Source organism: Symphalangus syndactylus, chromosome 21 (assembly GCF_028878055.3).
Source record: "Symphalangus syndactylus isolate Jambi chromosome 21, NHGRI_mSymSyn1-v2.1_pri, whole genome shotgun sequence".
NCBI lineage: Eukaryota > Metazoa > Chordata > Mammalia > Primates > Hylobatidae > Symphalangus > Symphalangus syndactylus.
This window is the reverse complement of record NC_072443.2, coordinates 81136505-81157420: the sequence shown is the minus strand read 5'-3', so window position 1 is coordinate 81157420 and position 20916 is coordinate 81136505. Positions and strand designations below refer to the sequence as shown.

Genomic DNA, 20916 nt, shown 5'->3' with positions numbered 1-20916 from the left:
ATTCAGAGCAGATGCAAAAACTATTTTGTCATATTGAAGTGCAAGGTCTAAAGACTGGAGAATATAATAAAGTGAATGCATGCAGTACACTTTGGATTACATACTTTTATTAGGTATATGGTAGAATCCATTGATCTTTCCTATCTTCATCATATATATGTTTTACATATATAAATATATCTTCCCTAAAACAGAAGTAAAATTATTAGAGATTGTGCATATTGCAAAGCAAATCTCATTTTAAGAAAAGCATAAAAATCTCTGCCAAAGCTCAACTTATAATCATCAGGGAAATAAAAAATATGCTGTATTATATAATCCTAGGATTATATGTATTTCATTTATATAGCATCTATATATCTTTATATATTATATATTTATATATTTATAGTTTTAGGATTATCCAATAATGTATGTGTATGTGTATCCATACATCCCCCAAAAGAATGTTTTGAATGACCAAATATTCTTGGTAACCTCCAAGGAAAATTCCCAGATCAACTGACAGCCTAGGGGTTCAAAGAGAAAGGAAGAAAAGAGAATTGGGGGAAGAAGTAAGAAATGAGAATTTTGAAAGAAGGAAAGAAAAGACAATGAATGACTTCTTAAAAGTATATGTTGTGAGTAGCGGTGTGTGATAACCACACAGGGTGTTAATATCATAGACCATCTCCTTTCCATTGCTGTCGGTCATATTTCTTAGACTTTTAGTAGACGTCTACATTAACTCATCTGCTGCCAGATATTCTTCTGGGTGCCTTACTTGCATTAACTCATTTATTCCTTTTTGCTAAGTGATGGGGGTGGTAAAAATCATTACCTCCATTTTACAGATAAGGAAACTGAACGACAAGAGGGTGGTGACTTCCCAGGGTCATACAACTAGGAAATGATAGAGCCAGGATATGATGAACTCAGCTGAACTAACTCTAGGGCTTGTGCCAACACCTTTATGCTAGACTCTTTCCTTGGGATGAAGACTAGGCAAGATGCCTCCATTCTTTGGGCTTTGTTTACATCACTCAAAAATTGCAGCGTCTGGCATTAAAACTGACCCAATCGTTCCATGGGCATTTTTTTTTTTTTTTTTTGGATAAACGTAGAAATTGTCCCTTGTGGTCTTAAAGCTTGAAAGTAACATTTGTTTTATCTAGGTTTCTTCCTCAGGAAATGACCCACAGGCCTCTCAAAAAAAGTATCAAAGAATTGAAACTCACCAGATCACTGCATCCAGACAATGAAACGCCATACCCTTCATTCCTCAGTCCTTATCCCTCCCTAGTTTCTGTTTTCCCACACATAGCTTTGTTTCTTCTCTGCTATATAAATGGTCAGGGGTATGGATTTGAGACTAATCTCACATCTCTTTGGCTGCAGCACCAGATTAAAGCCTTCTTCCTGGGCATACTCATTGTCTCAGTGATTGGCTTTTTGTGTGGGAAGCAGCAGGACCTGGACCAAACCTCTGGTGTTTTGGTAACAATGTGAGACTAACTCAAAAGATGTTATGCTTCAGCCGGGCGCGGTGGCTCACACTTGTAATCCCAGCACTTTGGGAGGCCGAGGCGGGCGGATCACGAGGTCAGGAGATCGAGACCACGGTGAAACCCCGTCTCTACTAAAAATATAAAAAAGTTGGTCGGGAGTGGTGGCGGGCGCCTGTAGTCCCAGCTACTCGGAGAGGCTGAGGCAGGAGAATGGCCTGAACCCGGGAGGCGGAGCTTGCAGTGAGCCGAGATTGCGCCACTGCACTCCAGCTGGGCGACAGAGCGAGACTCCATCTCGAAAAAAAAAAAAAAAAAAAAAAAGATGTTGTGCTTCATGAATCTGCAAAAACATGGGAGTGATCCCAGGAGAATGTCAAAAATGATGAGCATTTTGGAAATACACAGCTAATGATGAAAGATAAAAATTACAATAATTGAGCATTTGAGAAGGGGGAAGAGATTTTTTTCTAGTTGTGTTCTAGTACGTTCCTGGAATACTAGCAGTAGTCGTAGAAAATGGTGCCCATCTTTACTTCAGTTCTCCAGAGAAATTTTGTTTATGTTTCAGCAAGAAAAATATTTTTGCCTAAAGCTTGTGACATTTTCAAAATTGCAATGAAAACTGCAAATCATCTTTTTCTTGGAAAGTTATGAGAGTAGGAGGAAAATCCTGACTCTGCTGTTTACTCTCTATAAGACCTTAGTTGAGATTTTTAATCTCTTTGAACTGTGTTTTCTCATCTGCATAATGGAAGTAATAGTATATACTTACAAAGTTGATGAGGAAATTAAAGAATTTATGCCAATAGAGGCACTTAGCATTCTGTCCAGCATCTACTTAATATTAATACTTAATGTATTATTAGAGCCCTTATTATAATTACTGTTGCTATTATTATTCTCTGGGGTCAGTGGATCCAATCCTTTGGTGTTGGTTTTGGTCCTCTGATTTGCATGTATTCAAGCCTAACGTAACTTACAAAAATCTATTTCACTTGAAACAAATATGGAAACAGAAATAGTAAAAGCATTTTATAATTTAAGTTCACATTGGCCATCCATATATGAATTTTTATATCAACTATATTTGTTAATTAAGAATGATCCTATTTGAATGCTAAGATTTTCATAAGAAGCCTACGAAATCTTATGATGTGATGAAGTTTTAAACCAAACAAACACGTATACGTATTCTTGCATGTTTTTTTGCATCCATTTAAGACACAGGAACATAAGAAAGTAAAAATGCTTTATTTCATCTTTGGATTGAGAGATAATGCTATACTTATTCTAAAATTAGAGTTTTTGAAAATATTTCCACACAATCTCCTGTCCTGTGTACCAGTGGCCCTATACAAAATCAAACACACAAACAAATAAATGTACAGGCATGCTATTGGCCTTTGCTTTCATATTCACTTACCTAAGGAAAGATTTGGAAATTTCAGGTTAGCAGCATGAGCAGAGAGTTAAATATACAACATTTTGACAGACTTCCACTCATTTCCATTATTTTAGATTTCATAACATACAGGTAGTGTTTCCTCCTGTATTAAGTTGCTGCAGATAAAGTTTTAAATTAGTTTTTTGTCTTTGTCACAAGAGACATAGGAATATGAAACCCAGGTATAGTTTCCTATGAGAACAAGATTTAATTTGCCTGAATAATGCAAGTTCTTCTATTGCAGCTTGGTACTTTGGTTTGTATAGTTTGACTCAAGATTAACCTCCTTTGAGATTCAAAATGGTTGGTTTTGTAACTTGATTTTCATTTGCGAACATCGTATATTTTCCTATGAGAACAAGATTTAATTTGCCTGAATAATGCAAGTTCTTCTATTGCAGATTCGTACTTTGGTTTGTATAGTTTGACTCAAGATTAACCCTCTTTGAGATTCAAAATGGTTGGTTTGTAACTTGATTTTCATTTGCTGATTTAGCAAATGTTGAGCTTTACTAAATTGGGCTGAATGTATTTCTTACTATAGTGTAAGCTTTGTGAAGGCAGGAAACTTGGCAAGCTGTTTACAGTACCTAGAACAATACCAAGGCACAAGAGGCACTCAGCCCTTACTTGCTGAAGTTTCTTAACCTTGGCACCATTGACATTTTCCAGAAAATTCTTTGTTTTGAGTAACTGTCCTCTGAATTGTAGGATATTGAGCAGCATCTCTTGCTTCTGCCCTCTGGAAGCCAGCAGTGTCATCCCCTGCCCCCGCCCCCACCTCGTTGTGACAATCAAAACGTCTCCAAACATTGTTACATGTTTTCCAGTGGAGGGAAGGGCCCAAATCACCCTCTATTGAGAACCAGAGGACTTCAGTAAATAAATGGATTGCCTTGGCATATCAAAGGAAGTATTCACAGCTATGGGTCCCTGGCCCAACACAAAAGAGAATTTGGAAATTATTTGATTTACATAATCAATACAGGTCACTAAAATGGATCATTTATGCCCCACCAAACTTAACTTTATCCTTCATCTATTGTGATAGATTCGTTATGGTAAGAGGGAAATTATCTTTCATCATCTTGGGGCAAAAGATAATGGGTCACCCTTAACCACTGACAGTAATATTGTGAAAGTGTTTATATCATCTGTCCTATCTCCCCCAACCTAGTTCTTTAGGGAACCCAATGTTATTTCCAGGTCTGAATACAGAGGTTCTAACCCAAAGTCTACAAAATATTTAACATTGCAAATGTGATATGAAACTCTGGGTTATTTTGGTGATGCAGCTGTTGGAAGCTCATACATTTCTGGAATGGGAAAAGCATCCTCTGACAATGTGCAATTGTTGTCTAAGCTATTACACTGCCATTTGCCACAATTCTGACTTCCTTCACATGGTGTTTGGAGAACTGGAAAAAAATATGCCACCATATTAGTCAGAAGGAACACTGGGTGTGAAGAGAGACCTGAGGGAATAGGCTCAGTAATCACACTTCCTCTGTGCCAAGTTTTCAGCTCAAATGATCTGCAAGTAGGCAATATTTTAAAGAAGTCTCTCTCCCTGTATAAAGAGATATAAATATGTAGATGACCTTAGGCAAGTTACGTAGCCATTCTAAGGCTGGATATACTATCTAGAAAAGCGGAAATTATTATGATACTTAAATCATGTATATAAAGCACTTAGCACAATGCCTGGCACGTAGCAGGAACTCAACTGGTAATAGCTGTTACAATAATAATTATCATTATTAAGCATATAGAGGAGATGTCATACCCTGTAAGCCGGTTGACTACCATGCAAAGAGGATGAATACAAGGACCATGAGATCATACAAACCTAGGGTGGAATTTTGGTTCGGCCACTTTACTAGCTGTGCTATCAGTCAGCTTAGGTTATGTTGTGCTGCAGTAACAAAATGCCTAAATTTTTCAGCTGCTTACACCCCAAAATGCATTTTTTTTTTTTTTTTTTTTTTTTTTGCTCAGCTTCATGTCCATCAAGGTCTGGTTGCAGATCTGCCTATGTCATCCGTAGACTAGGACCCAAGCTGTCAGAGTAACCTCTATGTAGAAATTATATTCATCGTGGTAGAAGGAAATAAGTTGGCAAATCACTTGGTGGTTCTTAAAACTTCTGCCCAGAAATGCACACATTACCAATAAAATGCCCATATTTTATTGGTCAAAACAAGTCACATGGCTACTGCTGGGTCCAAAAGGGCAAGGATATATAGATGTGGAGGTGCACTGTTGAGGGCAGCAGGACATTGCTACAATCTACCCCGCCTCTGATATGGACCTCTGGGTCTTCTCCTTTGCTTCTGTAGAAGTGGTATGTAACTAATACATGCTGAGGGATTATGAAATGCAGACTGCCCTAGATGTGCTATCTGCAAAATCTCATTGGGTTCTCATAAAAAACAGTTAAGATAGGTATTTTGGCTCCATTTTACAGATTAAAACAAAGAAACAAACTGAGGTCTTGAAGAGGTTAAGTAACTTCCCCCATAAGATCATATACATACGTGGTAGGGTACACACTAAGTAATTCACAGTGTTGGTTCCCCCCCCACCCCTCCCCCATAGTTGCATAATGGCTTATTTTTGAAACAACTGTTTCTAATTGTTTTAGGCTCTATCTGCATGTAGGAAGAGCAGTAGGAACAAAACTGGCTGACTGCAGATGGTGCAACCAGTCCACTGGAGTTCCTACTCACTACATTTCTAGTTTTTCTGTAGCAAAATTCATGAGCAGGGGGCATTTACACTAGAAGCTGCCTCCCCTTCCCAGACAGCAAATTATTGATTTCTGTATTTCTCATCCACTTCTACATATCAAATACCCGCCCCCCCCAACACACACACACACACACACACACACACACACACACGAACTCCAAACCTTTTTGGCAAATCTTTATAGTAAACAGATGGACTATCTGTGTTGCTGGGAGACCACTCATAAATGGAATCCAATCCAAAGGGAGTGAGAAGGAAGAGGACATATCACTACTTGATGTAGTAGCTAAGAGCTCTCCTCTCTCTCCTCCTCCTCTTCTTCCTCCTCCTCTTCCTTTTTCCCCGTCTTCTTTTCTTTTTCTGATTTTAAAAAAATCAATTCTGACTTCACTACCTGCTAGCTGGGCAACCTTGGGCAGGCCACTATCCTTCCATGGGCCTCAATTTCCTCATCTCTAAAATGGGAATAATAGTATCATTAACTTATGGGGGTTTGTGAATATTTAATGAAGTAATGTTTGTAAAGCCCTTAGCACGGTTTTCAGCTCATAGGAAGAACTCACTTGCTTGGTTGCTATTGTTTTTATTATATTCAGCAAGATTAGCCCACTAAGAGTAAACAACGTGAACCACCTTTCACTAAGTTTCAAGAAAAGGGTCTAACTTTGGAGGAGGGACCCAGTGTTATATTTATGAGTTTGACAGGGGAGATCATTTGGGGGTCAGATCTCAGGCAAAAGATCTCAGTAGAAATAAAATGAGTTTGAAAGGTACCTCAATTTCATTCCCTGTTTAGCCTTTCATGATGTTTTACCTTGGCCATTTCATCCTTGCCAAATCTGTTTTCCACTGGCGCATGGTCCCACGTTCAAGATTAATTTGTTTCCACCTCTTCTCTCCAGGCAGTTTCCTCTGTCCTGGTCCTCTCTCTGGCATCCACAGGCCAAGATGGATCCCCTGCCCTGTGCCCATGGCCCCTGTGCTCTGCTCTGCACCACTGTCCAGACCACATTGCAAGGTTTTTTTCCCCTTTTGCTTCCCCTGGGGGGAAGTGACAATGCTTATCCTGTTTTTTTGATGTACCCCAGCACCTAAGCACTGCCTGCCCACAGGAAGGATGCTCCATAAAGGCTTGAAGGAATGAATGAAAGAGCCAACAAATAGTTATTTTTTTATTTTTATGTATTTATCATTATTATTATTTTGCTGTTTGGAAGTCATCAGAACTCACACAGATGTCTCATGTAAAGTGTGGGTGTCTTCCTCCTACCTGGAAACCCCTTCTTCAGGTGGACAGCCGTCTTGCTGATGGTGCCAAGCCCGCTTTCCCAGACCAAGAGACCCAAAGTTTCCCCGGAGCCAGAGGGCACCGGGCGCACGGCTGAGCCTGCACCAATGTCTGTGGGCCCTGCCTCGCCCACCTTCTCGCCCTCCCCTCTGGAGCGCGGCTGGCCAATGACAGCCTTCCCCCGGCTCCATGGGTTTCCCCCTCCCCTGTTGTCTCTACCCTGCCCCAGCTCTTCCCTGCCCACCCCTCGCTGACTCGCCTCGCCTCCCCGACGCGCTGCGTTCCCGGAGCACAGAGCCCAGCGTTAGCGAGTGGGCTCCCCGAGGCCCCCCGTCCTCGCCGGGCTGCTCCAGGGTGTCGCTCCTCTGGCTGCTCCCGAAGGGGCTTCTGGCCCTGAGGACGGAGGTGCCAAGAGAACTTCATTTTTAAAAAGAACTGGTGGACGAGAAGAGCGAGCGAGGGCGAGCTATGGACCCTGTGAGTCAGGTGAGACAGAACTGGGCAGGGCGGCTGGCTGGGAGCAGGGGGCGGGGGTGCCGCGGCTTGGGGGAGGCGCCCCCAGCCCCTTCCTCACGCTTTGCTTTCTCTCTCTCGCCTCATTCCCCCAAAGCTGGCCTCTGCGGGCACCTTCCGGGTGCTGAAGGAGCCCCTCGCCTTCCTGCGAGCCCTGGAATTGGTGAGTAGCAGTGTGTGTGCAGGGAGGGGCGCCAGGCAGCCAGTCATCAGGTGAGGAGAGGTCGGTGCTCCCTGTGCGGTTCTGTTCCAAGCCGGAGATGCAACCCTCAAGCCAGGGATTTCAATCCTGCCCCTTCCTAAGACGCCGTTGCAAGGTGGTGGGGACAAGGTCGAGGCACCCTGCTTGGAGGCGGGAGCATGGACGCATTTTTGCAGGCGCTTAGGCAAGTGTCGTCTCACCTCACCGCTTGCAGACGCGCAGGGGCTGTGGAAAGAAACCACCTCCCCCTTGGGAGATAGGGGAGCGGGGAGCATGGAGGAGCTGCCGCTGGCTTCTGGCCCCTCACCTGGAGCTTCGCGGGGATGAGGGGATGGGTGGAGGGACCCATAGTTGAGCGGAGGAGCCGGGAAGACTTGGCCAAGCTCAGAAAGTTGGTCAGAACTGAGAGACAGCTTCTCTGCGGGACTGGGATGCTGGAAGCGCGTGTTCAACTGCTCCGCGGGAGCTTCGGGGAGGGAAAGATGTTGCGAAGCTATTACATGCTGTGATAGACGGCGGCGGGTAGAGAGCAGAACTCCTTCCTTCCCTACTATAGTTTCTTTTCTCTGGCCACTCCGGGGCTTTTCTGATTATACCCAGAAGAGCCCATCAGCCTGTTTGCCATGGCTTTCTTCAGCGACTGGGCTTTAGGAAGTTGTATTCCACTTCTGTAAAACCACCCTGACACTCCTATTGCAATTTGTCTATGGGCAGAGGAGTGAGGCACAGAAACGGTTACCCAAAGGGCCACAGAGCCATGTCAGTGGTGTTGGCTGGATGATGGTTATTCAGAATGAAATCTGCAGGTCACACGTTTCGTTTTGCTAGGAGCTCCAAAAGGCAAGCAAACCTATCGAATAGAAAGTTCAAAGCCTGTCATGTAGCATTAATCACAGTCCCTAACACTGACTAGCTGGGAAATTATGTAAGAGCCTGTTCTCTGTTCCCAGATCTTAGCTCCAAGGGCTTATATCTGGCAGTGGCTACATAACTGTGATGATTGTTTACACGGATGATCTACAAGATAATTACATTTACCTTGTTTGTAGACTTGAATGAAAATGCATGCGTATATCAATTTTGCATACACCAAGACAGCTTTTGGAAGGCTTGAATTAGTGCTTCAGAGCAGGCTATTCTGAAACTGTTTTCCTTACAGTCAAGTTAAACAAGCAAGCAATCCTCACAGTTCTGGAAACTTTCAGTTTGCTTTCTCAGAATTCTGCCTACATTCATTCATTCAGCCATTCAATAAATATTTCCTGTGAAGTAGTGGCTTTTAGGGAAGAAAATAATAGCTCCATTGTCAAGCTATTTTCTCTCAAAACCAAGTTCAAAGACCTGACATCATTTTCTGACATAATCTGTTATTGTCTCACACTCTCACCTATCTGAAATATTAGTTCGTGTTCACACCAATACTGTGGCAACATGATTTTGTGCCACTGTTCCTCACACAGCCTGTACTGCTATATAAAAAGGTGTTTGTTATCTGGATGCACTTGTTCAAATTACAGGTTTCTGGCCACCAAATCAAAATATTGGTAAGATGGATGCCTATGAATCTGCATTTTAAATGAGCTCCCTGCATAACTCTTACCCACATTATAATTGGAGAACCACCACTCTGAGCTATACCAGATCCCTCCAAAACTCAAAAGCCCCTTTTACCTCAGTGCCCTTGCTATTTCTATTCACACTGTATGGAATGTCCTCACCTTCCAAGCCTAAAAAAAACAAAATGTTTGTTTTTTACCTCGACTAAATGTTACCTCCTCAATGAAGACTTTTCTCGTATTTATTCCTTCCTCTTTCCTCTATCCCAAACAGAATGATTCACCTCATTCTTTGAACTTCCACTAGATTTTTATTAATTCATTCATAAGAATTTATCACACTGCAAAATACTGTTTTATAGTTCCCCCCCTTGGGGGAGGTGTGTGTGTGTGCGCGCAGGTGATGTGTGTGTGTGTGAGAGAAAGAGTGAAATAGAATAAAGGTTACTAAGTTACTACATTTAAATTATTTGCAGTCCTTCCCCTCTCTCTTCTAGGATTCTAAGGCTCGAAGGGGGAAGGGCTTTTTGCTTGTACCTCAGTAATTAGACTCTCATTTTTGGAAGAGAACATGAATAATGGACAAAGCAAATTTTAAAAGTCAGCTAAGTTAGTTGGTTAATCTATATTTTAAAAGAGCTGAGCTACAGACATGAAGAGAGAGAGTACTAGTTGCTGAAAAAGCTGGTAGTGAACAGAGGGCAAGAACATACATTTTGTGTGCACACAATGGCTTGAGGAGGCACTCTGAGGTATCTTTTTCTGTAGGAGATATTGACAATGAGAGGAAATGTGATTTCTTATAGATGGCAGAACATTTCTTCTGTTTGTCTCTGTTTCCCTCACTGGTTCCTTTCATAGTACTTGGTTAAACAGCAAGTAATCAGCAAAAATTGTAAACCGGTAATGACAGAGCACTTAAAATATCCCAGTTTATCCTGTCTCTGTGAAAGTTTTACAAAGCAATGGAGAGCAGCTTTAAACTTGACAGTGTCTTTAAGCTGCAATTTCCCCATGCTGTAGAAATAAACATGCATGTAAAGATATATGTGTCTTAGTTTTGGGGGTTGCTATAACAAAGCACCATAAACTGGATAGCTTATACACAACAGAAATTTATTTCTCATAGTTCCGAATACTGGAAAGTCTAAGATCAAGGTGCCATCAGATTCGTTGTTTAGTTAGGGCCTACTTTCTGGTTCACAGATGGAACCTTCTTGCTGTGTCTTCTCAAAGCAGAAGGGAAGAACTCTCATCTTGTCCGCCCCTTATAAGAACACTAATCCCATTCACAAGGGCTCCACATTTATGAGCTAATCACCTCCCAAAGGCCCCACCTCCTAAGACCATCACTTTGGGAACTATATTTCAACATGTGAACTTGGGGGGAGGCATAAACATTCAGATAATAGCAATATTCTCAAGAATATTTACTGCAACATCATCTGTAGTGAAAAGAACTAGAAATAACTAGTAAGTCCATTATAAGAAAATAATTAAAGTACGATTCATCATGTTATGAAATATTTTATTGCCATCGAAAAGAATGAATTAGCCAGGGACGGTGGCTCATTCCTATAATCTCAGCACTTTGGGAGGCAGAGATGGGAGGATTGCTTGAGCCCAGGAGTTCAAGACCAGCCTCGTCAACATAGGGAAGCTGTGCAATTCTGGAACATATTAATTAAAATATGGCTTAACATATAGTGAATTTCTAATTCTAATATTCAGTGCAGCAGAAGACATTTCTTTTGACAGGAATATCGGCTAAGTCAGTAGATATTTGATTCTTCAGTGTTTGATTTCTTTCATTAGTTGAAGTGAGTTTTACTTTTGCTAAAATTATAACCAAACTATTTTCACATTATCTTGTAAGTTAAGTGATATCAAACATAAAAGGCATGTTCTCATGTTTCTTTTTCTGACTAAATGTTGATGCATATCAGTTTTCTATAAGCAATCAGTTGTTTTTAAAATCAGAAGGCTATATTATTCTAATGAACGTACTGGATCTAAATGAGTATGAGATTCCATATCAACAAGATATGCTATGTGTTATTTGAGAGAAACTGAAAACAAATTCAGTAAAACTGTTAGTATCAAAAAGAATAGGAATACATTTTTATTGTCCACATCATGATCAAATAAAAATAATGTGAGATTGTAAAAAAGGAAAAGAAATTTAAAAAATTAGGCATTGTGGTGCATGCCTATAACCCCAGCTACTTCTGAAACTGAGGTAGGAGGATCGCTTGAGCCTACGAGGTCAAGGCTACAGTGAGCTGTGGTCACTTCACTGCACTTCATCCTGGACGACAAAGTGAGACGCTGTCTCAAAAAAAAAAATTCAGTTAATATGCATTGACCTGCAGGTAAATATATCATTGTATTTGATAAAATTGTTAAATGAGAAAATGTAAGTTTTATTCTTTGTATTTGATAAAATTGCTAAATGGAAAAACCAGTATTTATCCTTTTAATAAACATGTAGATAATTTATTCAATCATATTTCAAAATAATATAGGGTCCTGTATTTGCACAAATAAAAAACATAGTTTTGTATGTGAGTGAGTGTGCATGTGTGTAATTTGTATGAACACAGAGGGAAGTGTGGATATAAAGCACTGAACTGTTAAAATTGATTTTTTCAGAAGGGTGTAAATTGAGATGCAGTAGGTAGAGAATGGGAGCGGTTGATGGTAAACTGTGGTATGCAGGAAGAATTATGGGCATATCACCTGTCTACAGTTGTGCACACACACAAGAAATTCTTTCAAATAGCTCATATTTTACATTATTTTCTATGGATTACTCACATAAACTGATAGTACCTTTAATGTCATCTTCTACTTTTGGATTTTATCGCCTGGGGAAAAAATCCACTTTATTTACGTGTTCTTTCCTTAGGAAGGGTTCACGGATACAGTAGATTTAAAGTCTTAATAACATATAAAAGTCAAGCCTTGAGGGGAAAGCTTTAGCCAATTTCAGACTTGCAGGCAAAACTCCGACATCCTTAATCTCTACTTAAATGAGGTCAGGGTACTTTTCACTATCTCTTAGGTCAAAACGGAAAAGTCGGGACATAGCACTGACTCTGGTGGTCTTTTTCATTTATTCCCTGATGATAAAATAGGTCCAGCAAATCTCTTAAACCATCATTTGGAAATGGCAAAATATATATATATTAAACTTACCCCATTGTCAGACCACTCTGGAAAACTAAGTTGGTATAGTCCTTCCACAGATAATTCTCTTTTTTTTTTTTTTTTTTTTTGAGATGGAGTCTGGCTAGGCCGCCCAGGCTGGAGTGCAGTGGCGCCATCTCAGCTCACTGCAAGCTCTGCCTTTTGGGTTCTCCTGCCTCAGCCTCCCAAGTAGCTGGGACTACAGGCGCCCGCCACCACGCCTGGCTAATTTTTTGTATTTTTAGTAGAGACGGGCTTTCACCGTGTTAGCCAGGATGGTCTTGATCTCCTGACCTCGTGATCCGCTCGCCTCAGCCTCCCAAAGTGCTGGGATTACAGGCATAAGCCACCACGCCTGACCCACAGGTAATTCTTATTTTGCTACTTTAGTATTTTGCCAGTTGACCTTTGGTCTCCTTTTTTCCCTTTTCTTCTAAAAAATTATGTTAGTAATTCTTTCTTTACTATATACGGTGCACTGAATTTGTACTTGTGGATTTATGTAAAATGAAAAGTGGAAGACTCCACCCATCCATATTGTTCAGAACCACATTGGTGCAGACTTAAGGTCATCGAAAGAACTTAAACTCTCCAAAACAATATTTGTGCGGCTTGCATAGTTCTCCTACACAATGCTGCAGCCCTAGATTCTGTGCCTATGGAATAAACTGCTGACTCAATTTGCCTAATTCTTCTAATCCTTATTTTTGACATCCATCCCTAATTTTGCAATACCTTCTGCTATAATCCTGGGTTTCACATCACCATTCTCCCTTTCCAGTCTACCTCCCTGCCTAACCAAAGTGGCCAGTGAATCCAAAGATGCAGCATGTCTGATATGTGAGGTATAGGTCTATTTGATTTAAATGGAGACACTAGCATTTATATAATCTTCATTCCTGAATTTAAATTCTAAGCCATGTTTTTCAAGCAAATATCATACTGCTTTCTTAATATTAACAACATTTATAATTTATGCTATTGATAACAACAAAGTGAAATGTGTCATCATAACATACAATAAATACAATTTTATAATAGCCACCATTTTAAACTCCTAATGAGAGAAGTAATAATAGCTACCTTTGTCATGCAGGCATCATATGGGGGACTATATTACTGGGTTTTTCTTACATCATTGTGTTGAATCTGTGTAACTTTAACATTCCCATTTCTCCAGGAGGCTCAAAGATGTTAACCAACTCATCAGGGACAAAATCGTGGGAAATAGCAAAGCCAAGATTTGAGCAGCCTCACCTTCATTCTCTTAAATGCTACACTCCTGCTTTTTCCAATGTGGAAAGCACTTGCCATATCTTATCCCTGATCCGCAAACAAGCTTTAAAAAGTAGATATTGGCCGGACGCCGTGGCTCACGCTTGTAATCCCAGCACTTTGGGAGGCCGAGGCGGGCGGATCACGAGGTCAGGAGACCGAGACCACGGTGAAACCCCGTCTCTACTAAAAATACAAAAAAAAAAAAATTAGCCGGGCGTGGTGGCGGGCGCCTGTAGTCCCAGCTACTCGGAGAGGCTGAGGCAGGAGAATGGCGTGAACCCGGGAGGCGGAGCTTGCAGTGAGCCGAGATTGCACCACTGCACTCCAGCCTGGGCGACAGAGCGAGACGCCATCTCAAAAAAAAAAAAAAAAAAAAAAGCAGATGTTATCCTATTTTACAGTGTTTATCTCAGTCATCAACTTATATATTTGAGGTCTTTTCTGAAAATGCCAAGGAACATTTGTATTTAGAGATGAATTCAACAGATATCAACTGTCTTTTATATTTGGCTTTTATTTTCTGTTAGTTATTAATTAACTGAGGTAGAGTTGATTCCAATTAAAAACCAGTACTTTTCATTTTAAATATGTAGAAAAAGACTTCGATTATAAAGGCAATAATTTAATCTCATTTTTTATCTTTTCCTCTTTTGTTAAAAAAAAGTGTGCATAAGTCAGAGAACTCATTTTCTTCCTCTGTATAAACAAGACAGGGAATTCTTACATAAAATTTATTTAAATCGTGAGCAGCAATCTACCATTGACAGTTTGATGTAATTTAAAGCTATATTAATGTGGGTTTGATTACAACCTTCTAGCCTCTCAACTGGTGACAACAATCATGTGCAATTGGAGTACGAATCAATAAGTGCACAACAAACAAGCAGCTCCTCAGTCTGCAGATGGATTCATCACTAAATGCTTTCCTGAGTGTATTAAGACAACTAGTATTTGGCCTCACAAGTACAGAAAAAAAGAGAAAAGGGTCAGGAATGCTTCTTATGGATTTGAATTCAGATTTTATTTTTTACTAGCTTTGTTACCTTGGGCAAGTTAAATTCACTAGGCTTCATTTTTCTCATCTATAAGATAGGGCTAATAATAGTTCCTACTTCAAAGTGTTGCTATCATGATTAAATGATTTATCCAAGTAAGGTGCCTTGCTTAGTACCCACACTGTGATAAGCGCTCAGTAAATGATTATGAAGGTGGTGATGATAACGATGCCAGCGGTTATGACGGTGATGAAAAGGGAGAAAGTAGAAATTCATCAAATTCATCAAAGGAAATTACAGATAACTTTTTGCAAGTTAAAGTCTTGGCAAAACTCTGAGGTAGAAATTTGTATTCAGACTCACTCATACCTCTTTTTAGCCCCCATATCTCTATATTCCACTGTGGAGGGCCCTCATACTGGCAAATCTATTTTTACCATAGCATGAATGACTCTTCAGGCGCTTGCTCCTTGGAATACTCACATTTCAAAGAAAATTCCAGCAAGGCCAGTATTGAACCTAAAGGAGAACGTCTAATGGAAGAATTGCAAGCACTTGGCCTTCAGGGGTTTGTCGTTGAGGTGTGGAGAGATACTTTTCCTGGTCTTTCTCAAATAACAATCCATAGACAATTTCCTACACTTGAAAGAGAGACAGTGGCCCCAGCTGAATTCTCCAGGATGTAGCTGAGGGTCCTTATAGGGTCAGACACAGGCACTTACTAACCACATTGTAATGCCCAGGTGCTCCAGGCCCTTGGGAGTTCCCCCATAGAAACTGGGGAAAACCCTAGAGTTATGCTGAAGTAGAAACACCATCCTTAGTTGTTTGTTCCCCAGAGGACCCACATCTCTCACTGACTGAGGTATGGGGACGGAAGAAAAACAGTCATGTGCTAGTAGAAGAAAAATAGAAAATCTCTAAGGAGTATGTGCACAGAACCATGGTCTTCCTTTGAGTCTTCATCTTCTGTGGGGATGTACTTGACTTTTGTTGTATTTGTTATTATTCCTGTTCAATGTATTAGCTTAGACTCCTTTAAAGACCTCAGTTTCCTAACCTGAAAACTGGGGGCAATATCTCCTGCCTATAGTGTTGAAAATTTTAAGTGAGATCAAGCGTGAAAAAGTGTTTAGCAAACTGTTAACTATCCTTCTAAAGTAAATGATAATTGTGACCATGATGATGGTGATGATAAAGTAATACCTTTTTCCAACCTAAATGACTCTGGGCAGCATAATATAGTTACTGGATAGAGCACAGGGTGAGGTGTGAAGTGTAACAACTTCTTCTCTGTTCCCTGAGGGACTAAGTCCTTCCAACAACTTACCACCCTCTGCCTTCCATGCCAGTCTCTTTGGTCTCTTTGAAGCCTACAAGAAAGAATGATGCTGCCAGTTGAATGTAATGAATTATCCAAACTTTACTGGGGAAAGTTCCTTAGGAGAGGGGAATGTGGTCCATCCTCACCCTTTTAACTCTCATACCAAGAGACAATTTCTTGCTCTGTGTACGTTTCACATTTCTTGATGTTTTAGGGGCCTGGTGTTGGTTTCTTGCTGTTCTCATGAACTTTTGTACATGCCACTTCCACTGCCCAGAATGCTCCCTTTCCCTTTTGCTCAATCTTTTTTAGTTGATGAATTCTTCTTCTCCCTTCAGTGTCAATGTAGATATCACTGTCTAGGGAGGTCTTACTAGATAAGGTCAGCCTTCTGATGGCTCCCAGACCACACTTTTTAATGACTTTTCATTCTAGCTACTCAACCAGAGTAAATGCAGTGTGAGAGCAGGGATCTTGTTTGTCCTGCTCATCAGCACATTTTCTGTTTCTAACACAGTGCTTAACACACAGTAAGGCCAACTTCAGGGACATTTGCAAACTCCACCAAAACACCCAGGCAGTAGGTGCTTAGAAAGTATTGGTTAAGAAAATGAGAGAAGAAGGAGGGAAGGAAGGGAATAAAAAATATGTAAATGAATTATTGGTAACACATTGGATGAGATGTAAATTCCCCTTAATGGTCTTCATTGTGAAGTGGAATTGTGAAGCTTTCCCTGGAAACAATTGTTTAGCTTGGTTATGGAGGAGAGTAAGTCACATAGACACCACTGTCAAGGAAACAGGGCTATTATAGGGATACCCACTGCATGATAATGGTGGAGAACTTTTACAGAAATAAAAGTTCAAGGACTGAAACAGGCTCAGGTCTCATATCTTCGGTTCAAGTCAACGAGCAGCAGGAATGCCTTAGCAAGAGTGCCACTATTATTATGTCTTTGTCACAGTCCTACCTGCTCTCTCTCTGTGTTCTCTTTCTGTTTCCCATTTATTCTTGTCATTATTCTTATCTAATGTCCTAACAGAAAGAATATGATTGGTTCAACTAACAAAAAAATTATTTTAGTTTGGACACAACTATCAACCCCAGGCAATATCATAAGTCAATAGCCAGTCTACAAATTGGTTGCCATAGATCAAATGCCCACTGCTATCCTGTCACTTGTGGCCTGAATAAAAAGGGTCATGATATTCGAAACATTCCCCTTTTGTCTGTTCTTTCAGCTGGAGCAGTGATCGTGACGATCCTTTAAGTCATTAACAGGACAGACCCAGTGAGAAGTGTACATGTCTGGTTTAAAAGTAAATGATTTTTAAACCAGTGCATCTTTTATTGAAGTAGCACTGGTAATTTTCTCAAAATGTTACACCTTCGAGATTTTGACATCAGTATTCTTGGAATGCTCTCTGATTAGGGGATCGCTGAGTGGATTCACACTGATAATATTATCCAAAGAGGTACACCTTTGGCTCTTCAGCACATGGGCCTCCACTAGCTTATACAATCTTGTCCACTTGTTGAAAACCTCTTTTTAAGAGAAATGATTAGGTTTTGCCTAATGATAAGACAATTTGTGAATAAAAATGTATTCCCTCAAACCCACATGTACTTCATTTTTATTCACATATTTGTTGGTAAATTCAGCTCTGGCCCTTGATGTTAGAAGACTACATTAATTATTATATTCATTTCTTGTGTGTTTGTGTTTACTAATGTAGTAGAAAACTAATTACTCATGGAAGAGCCATTGGATTGCCTTGTGTGATAGGTGCTGTTTCTTTGAGGAGGGGAAAAGGAGGAATTTGTCAATGAGCAAATACCACTGGAAAAATGTAGAAGGCAGTGTGGAACTTGAAGAAGCATCATTTTTGGGGTCCATTTTATGCCAAAAATTTTGCTCTTATTTTCAGCCATGGAACACGGAGCAGATTGCATAATTATGCTTATTCTCAGGGTCCATAACTATCAAATGAGGACCATAAGAGTCACGTCTTTTGGTGTTGTGATGGTTAAGATAATATTAGTAAAACCTTCAGCAGTGTCTGATCTATGCCAATATTCTCTAACTGTAACTGAGGAAGAGGTTGTTGAAGTTGATGATGTATCTACAAACACAATCAAGCATTGCTAAACTTTCTAGCACTGGAATAAACATAAAGGGTTTCAATATAGCATTGTTACATTGTTTTTTGTTCCCATTATTTCTCCATTGGAAGAATGTTGATTGTGAGATGTCTTAGTCTGCTTTGTGTTGCTGTAGAGGAATACATGAGGCTGAGTAATTTACAAAGAAAATGGGTTTATTTGGTTCATGGCTCTGCAGGCTGTACAAGAAACCTGGTGTTACTATCAACTTCTGGTGAAGGCCTCAGGCTGCTTCCACTCATGGCAAAAGGCAGAGAGGAGCTGGTGTGTGCAGAGATCACATGGTGAGAAAGGAAGCAAAAGGTGAGGAGAAGGTGCCAGTTTCTTTTTAATAGCCAGCTCTCACAGGAACTAACAGAGAGAGAATTCACTCACACACCCCTCCCCTAGGGAGGGCATTAATCTATTCTAGAGAGATCTGCCCCCATGACTCAAATACCTCCTATTGGGCCCCACCTCCAAAATTGGGGATCAAATTTCAACTTGAGATTTGGAGGAGACAAACATCCAAACTATAGCATAAGATGATCATAAAGTAAACACAATAATGTTTAAAATAGTATATAGAGACAACTCCTCTCTGCCTTCTTCCATGAGTGGAAGCAGCCTGAGGACTTCACCAGAAGTTGATAGTAACACCAGGTTTCTTGTACAGCCTGCAGAGCCATGAACCAAATAAACCCATTTTCTTTGTAAATTACTCAGCCTCATGTATTCCTCTACAGCAACACAAAGCAGACTAAGACATCTCACAATCAACGTCCTTCCAATGGAGAAATAATGGGAACAAAAAACAATGTAACAATGCTATATTGAAACCCTTTATGTTTATTCCAGTGCTAGAAAGTTTAGGAATGCTTGATTGTGTTTGTAGATACGTCATCAACTTCAACAAACTCTTCCTCAGTTACAGTTAGAGAATCTTGGTATAGACCAGACACTGCTGGAGGTTTTACTAATATTATCTTAACCATTATTGATGCACATGTTTTTCATATAATTTCATGTTACTTTCAAAAGACTAATAAAAAAACTCCTTTTCACATATGAGAAAATTAAGGCCTCGAGAGATCCCACTACTTGCCTAAAGTCATACAGCTAGTATGTAAGAGAGCCAGGATTTGAATCCAGGCAATTGGATGCCAGACTCCATGCTCTTAACCATTTTTCTGCATTGTCTTCCATTAATAGTAATCACTCATTACTCCTAGGTCTTGGAGCTAAATGATTTCCCACTCAAAACAGCAGGGACAATATACATAATTTCTTCTTAAAGTGATGTCTTCTAATTCCTAATTCAGTTCCCTTTATGCTAGCTCATGCTACCAATAGACAAAGCAAAGCTTAAACGCCCTCATGACTAAGGATGTTCATACTTTCTCAGTGACCTTTTTATTTCCCAAAAACACTCCCACTGCTTGAGAAAATTTTACTGACCTTGTGTATCTTTTTTTTTTTAACAAAATCTTTATTCACTGATCCGTTGTATAAAAAATTCAAATTCAGAAATACGTTGTTGAAACATGAAGATACAAAAAAAGTATCTGTAGAATTCAGGAAGGATATGGATATTTAGTAAGATTACGAACACTTAAATTCCTAAGTCAGGCAGCTTCCATCATGGATGATGGAGAAGTAAATGAACTTTGTCCATTGTGTGTGTGTGAGTCGTCATTCTTTGGATCTGTTATTTGGAAGCATTTGTGTGCTTTAACAGGAAGTTCTTACACATCCATCTGGTCTACTCTGAGATTTTCTGGCTGGCCTTTTATGCACTGGCTTCACCTTACACCTGATGGACAGTTGGCACACTTTTCAGGATCTTTCCAGTTGAGACTTGAGAAGATAGAAGAGTTAAATTGGCAGGGAGTTATTAGAAAATTACTGAGCTCAAACCCATGATCTGAGTGAAGCATGGAGATCCTGAGAGGTATTTCAGTGGGAAAAGGGGGTAGCTGGATGAATAGAGATGATTATTGTGATTTAGAATGTACTGGATTTGAAGCCATGCAAGCTAAGTCTCAACCACAGACTTTGGGTATGTTCATGGGCAGATCAACATCATTGAACCTCAAGTTTCTCAGGAATTTTACCTACATCAAAGGCGTTTTTTAATGATAAAAATGAATTAATGGGTGAGAAACCTTGGGTAAATGTCTTTATCTTTCTGCCTCTCAATTTCTTGAACTATAAAGTGGGAATAAACAACTGTAACACAGAGTTGTGAAATAAAATGAGCTTACGTGTATGAAAGTTCCCCTCCACTTTATCGGAGAGGGCTTGATAAAGGTTGATTGTCCTCGAACCCAGAAAATTAAAGCTCAGATATCTGGGAAACCTTTCCCATATGAGAAATATCTGATGAGCTACCTTTAATGTCTGTCTACAGCTGGAGGTTTGTGAGGATAGGGGAGAGGTATGTTTTCTGCGTCATAATCATCAACTAGAGTTTAGGTAAGAACTTTTGTTGTCAGATTCATGGATTCTATTTATGAAGCAGTTGAAAGCAAAGCATGATTATTATGTGATCACCATTCACCCAGGAGATGAATTTGAAATTTATTTTTAAAGACAAATGCTTCATTGGTGAAAAAAAAGAGAATGTGTGTGAAATTGATAGTGGCTTAAACTCCAGCTATTCTGGTGGATAAGGCTGTGTTTACCAGCAACAGTAGGTAAGTTTGAAGTATAAATATTGTAGTTTCTCTCTCTCTCTCTCTCATGC

The 20916-nt window shown here is 40.1% G+C and overlaps 1 protein-coding gene across 1 annotated transcript in view; it reads left to right on the top strand.

Annotated features, from left to right (window-relative positions):
- Window positions 1-7070: 7070 nt before the first annotated feature.
- SYNPR (synaptoporin) overlaps window positions 7071-20916 on the top strand; it is a 348628-nt gene continuing 334782 nt past the window's right edge. Inside the window, exons 1-2 of the mRNA XM_055260619.2 lie at window positions 7071-7456; window positions 7581-7646. Coding sequence (XP_055116594.1) covers window positions 7439-7456; window positions 7581-7646 — 84 coding nt within the window. The 5' untranslated portion in view covers window positions 7071-7438. The remainder of the gene's footprint in view (window positions 7457-7580; window positions 7647-20916) is intronic.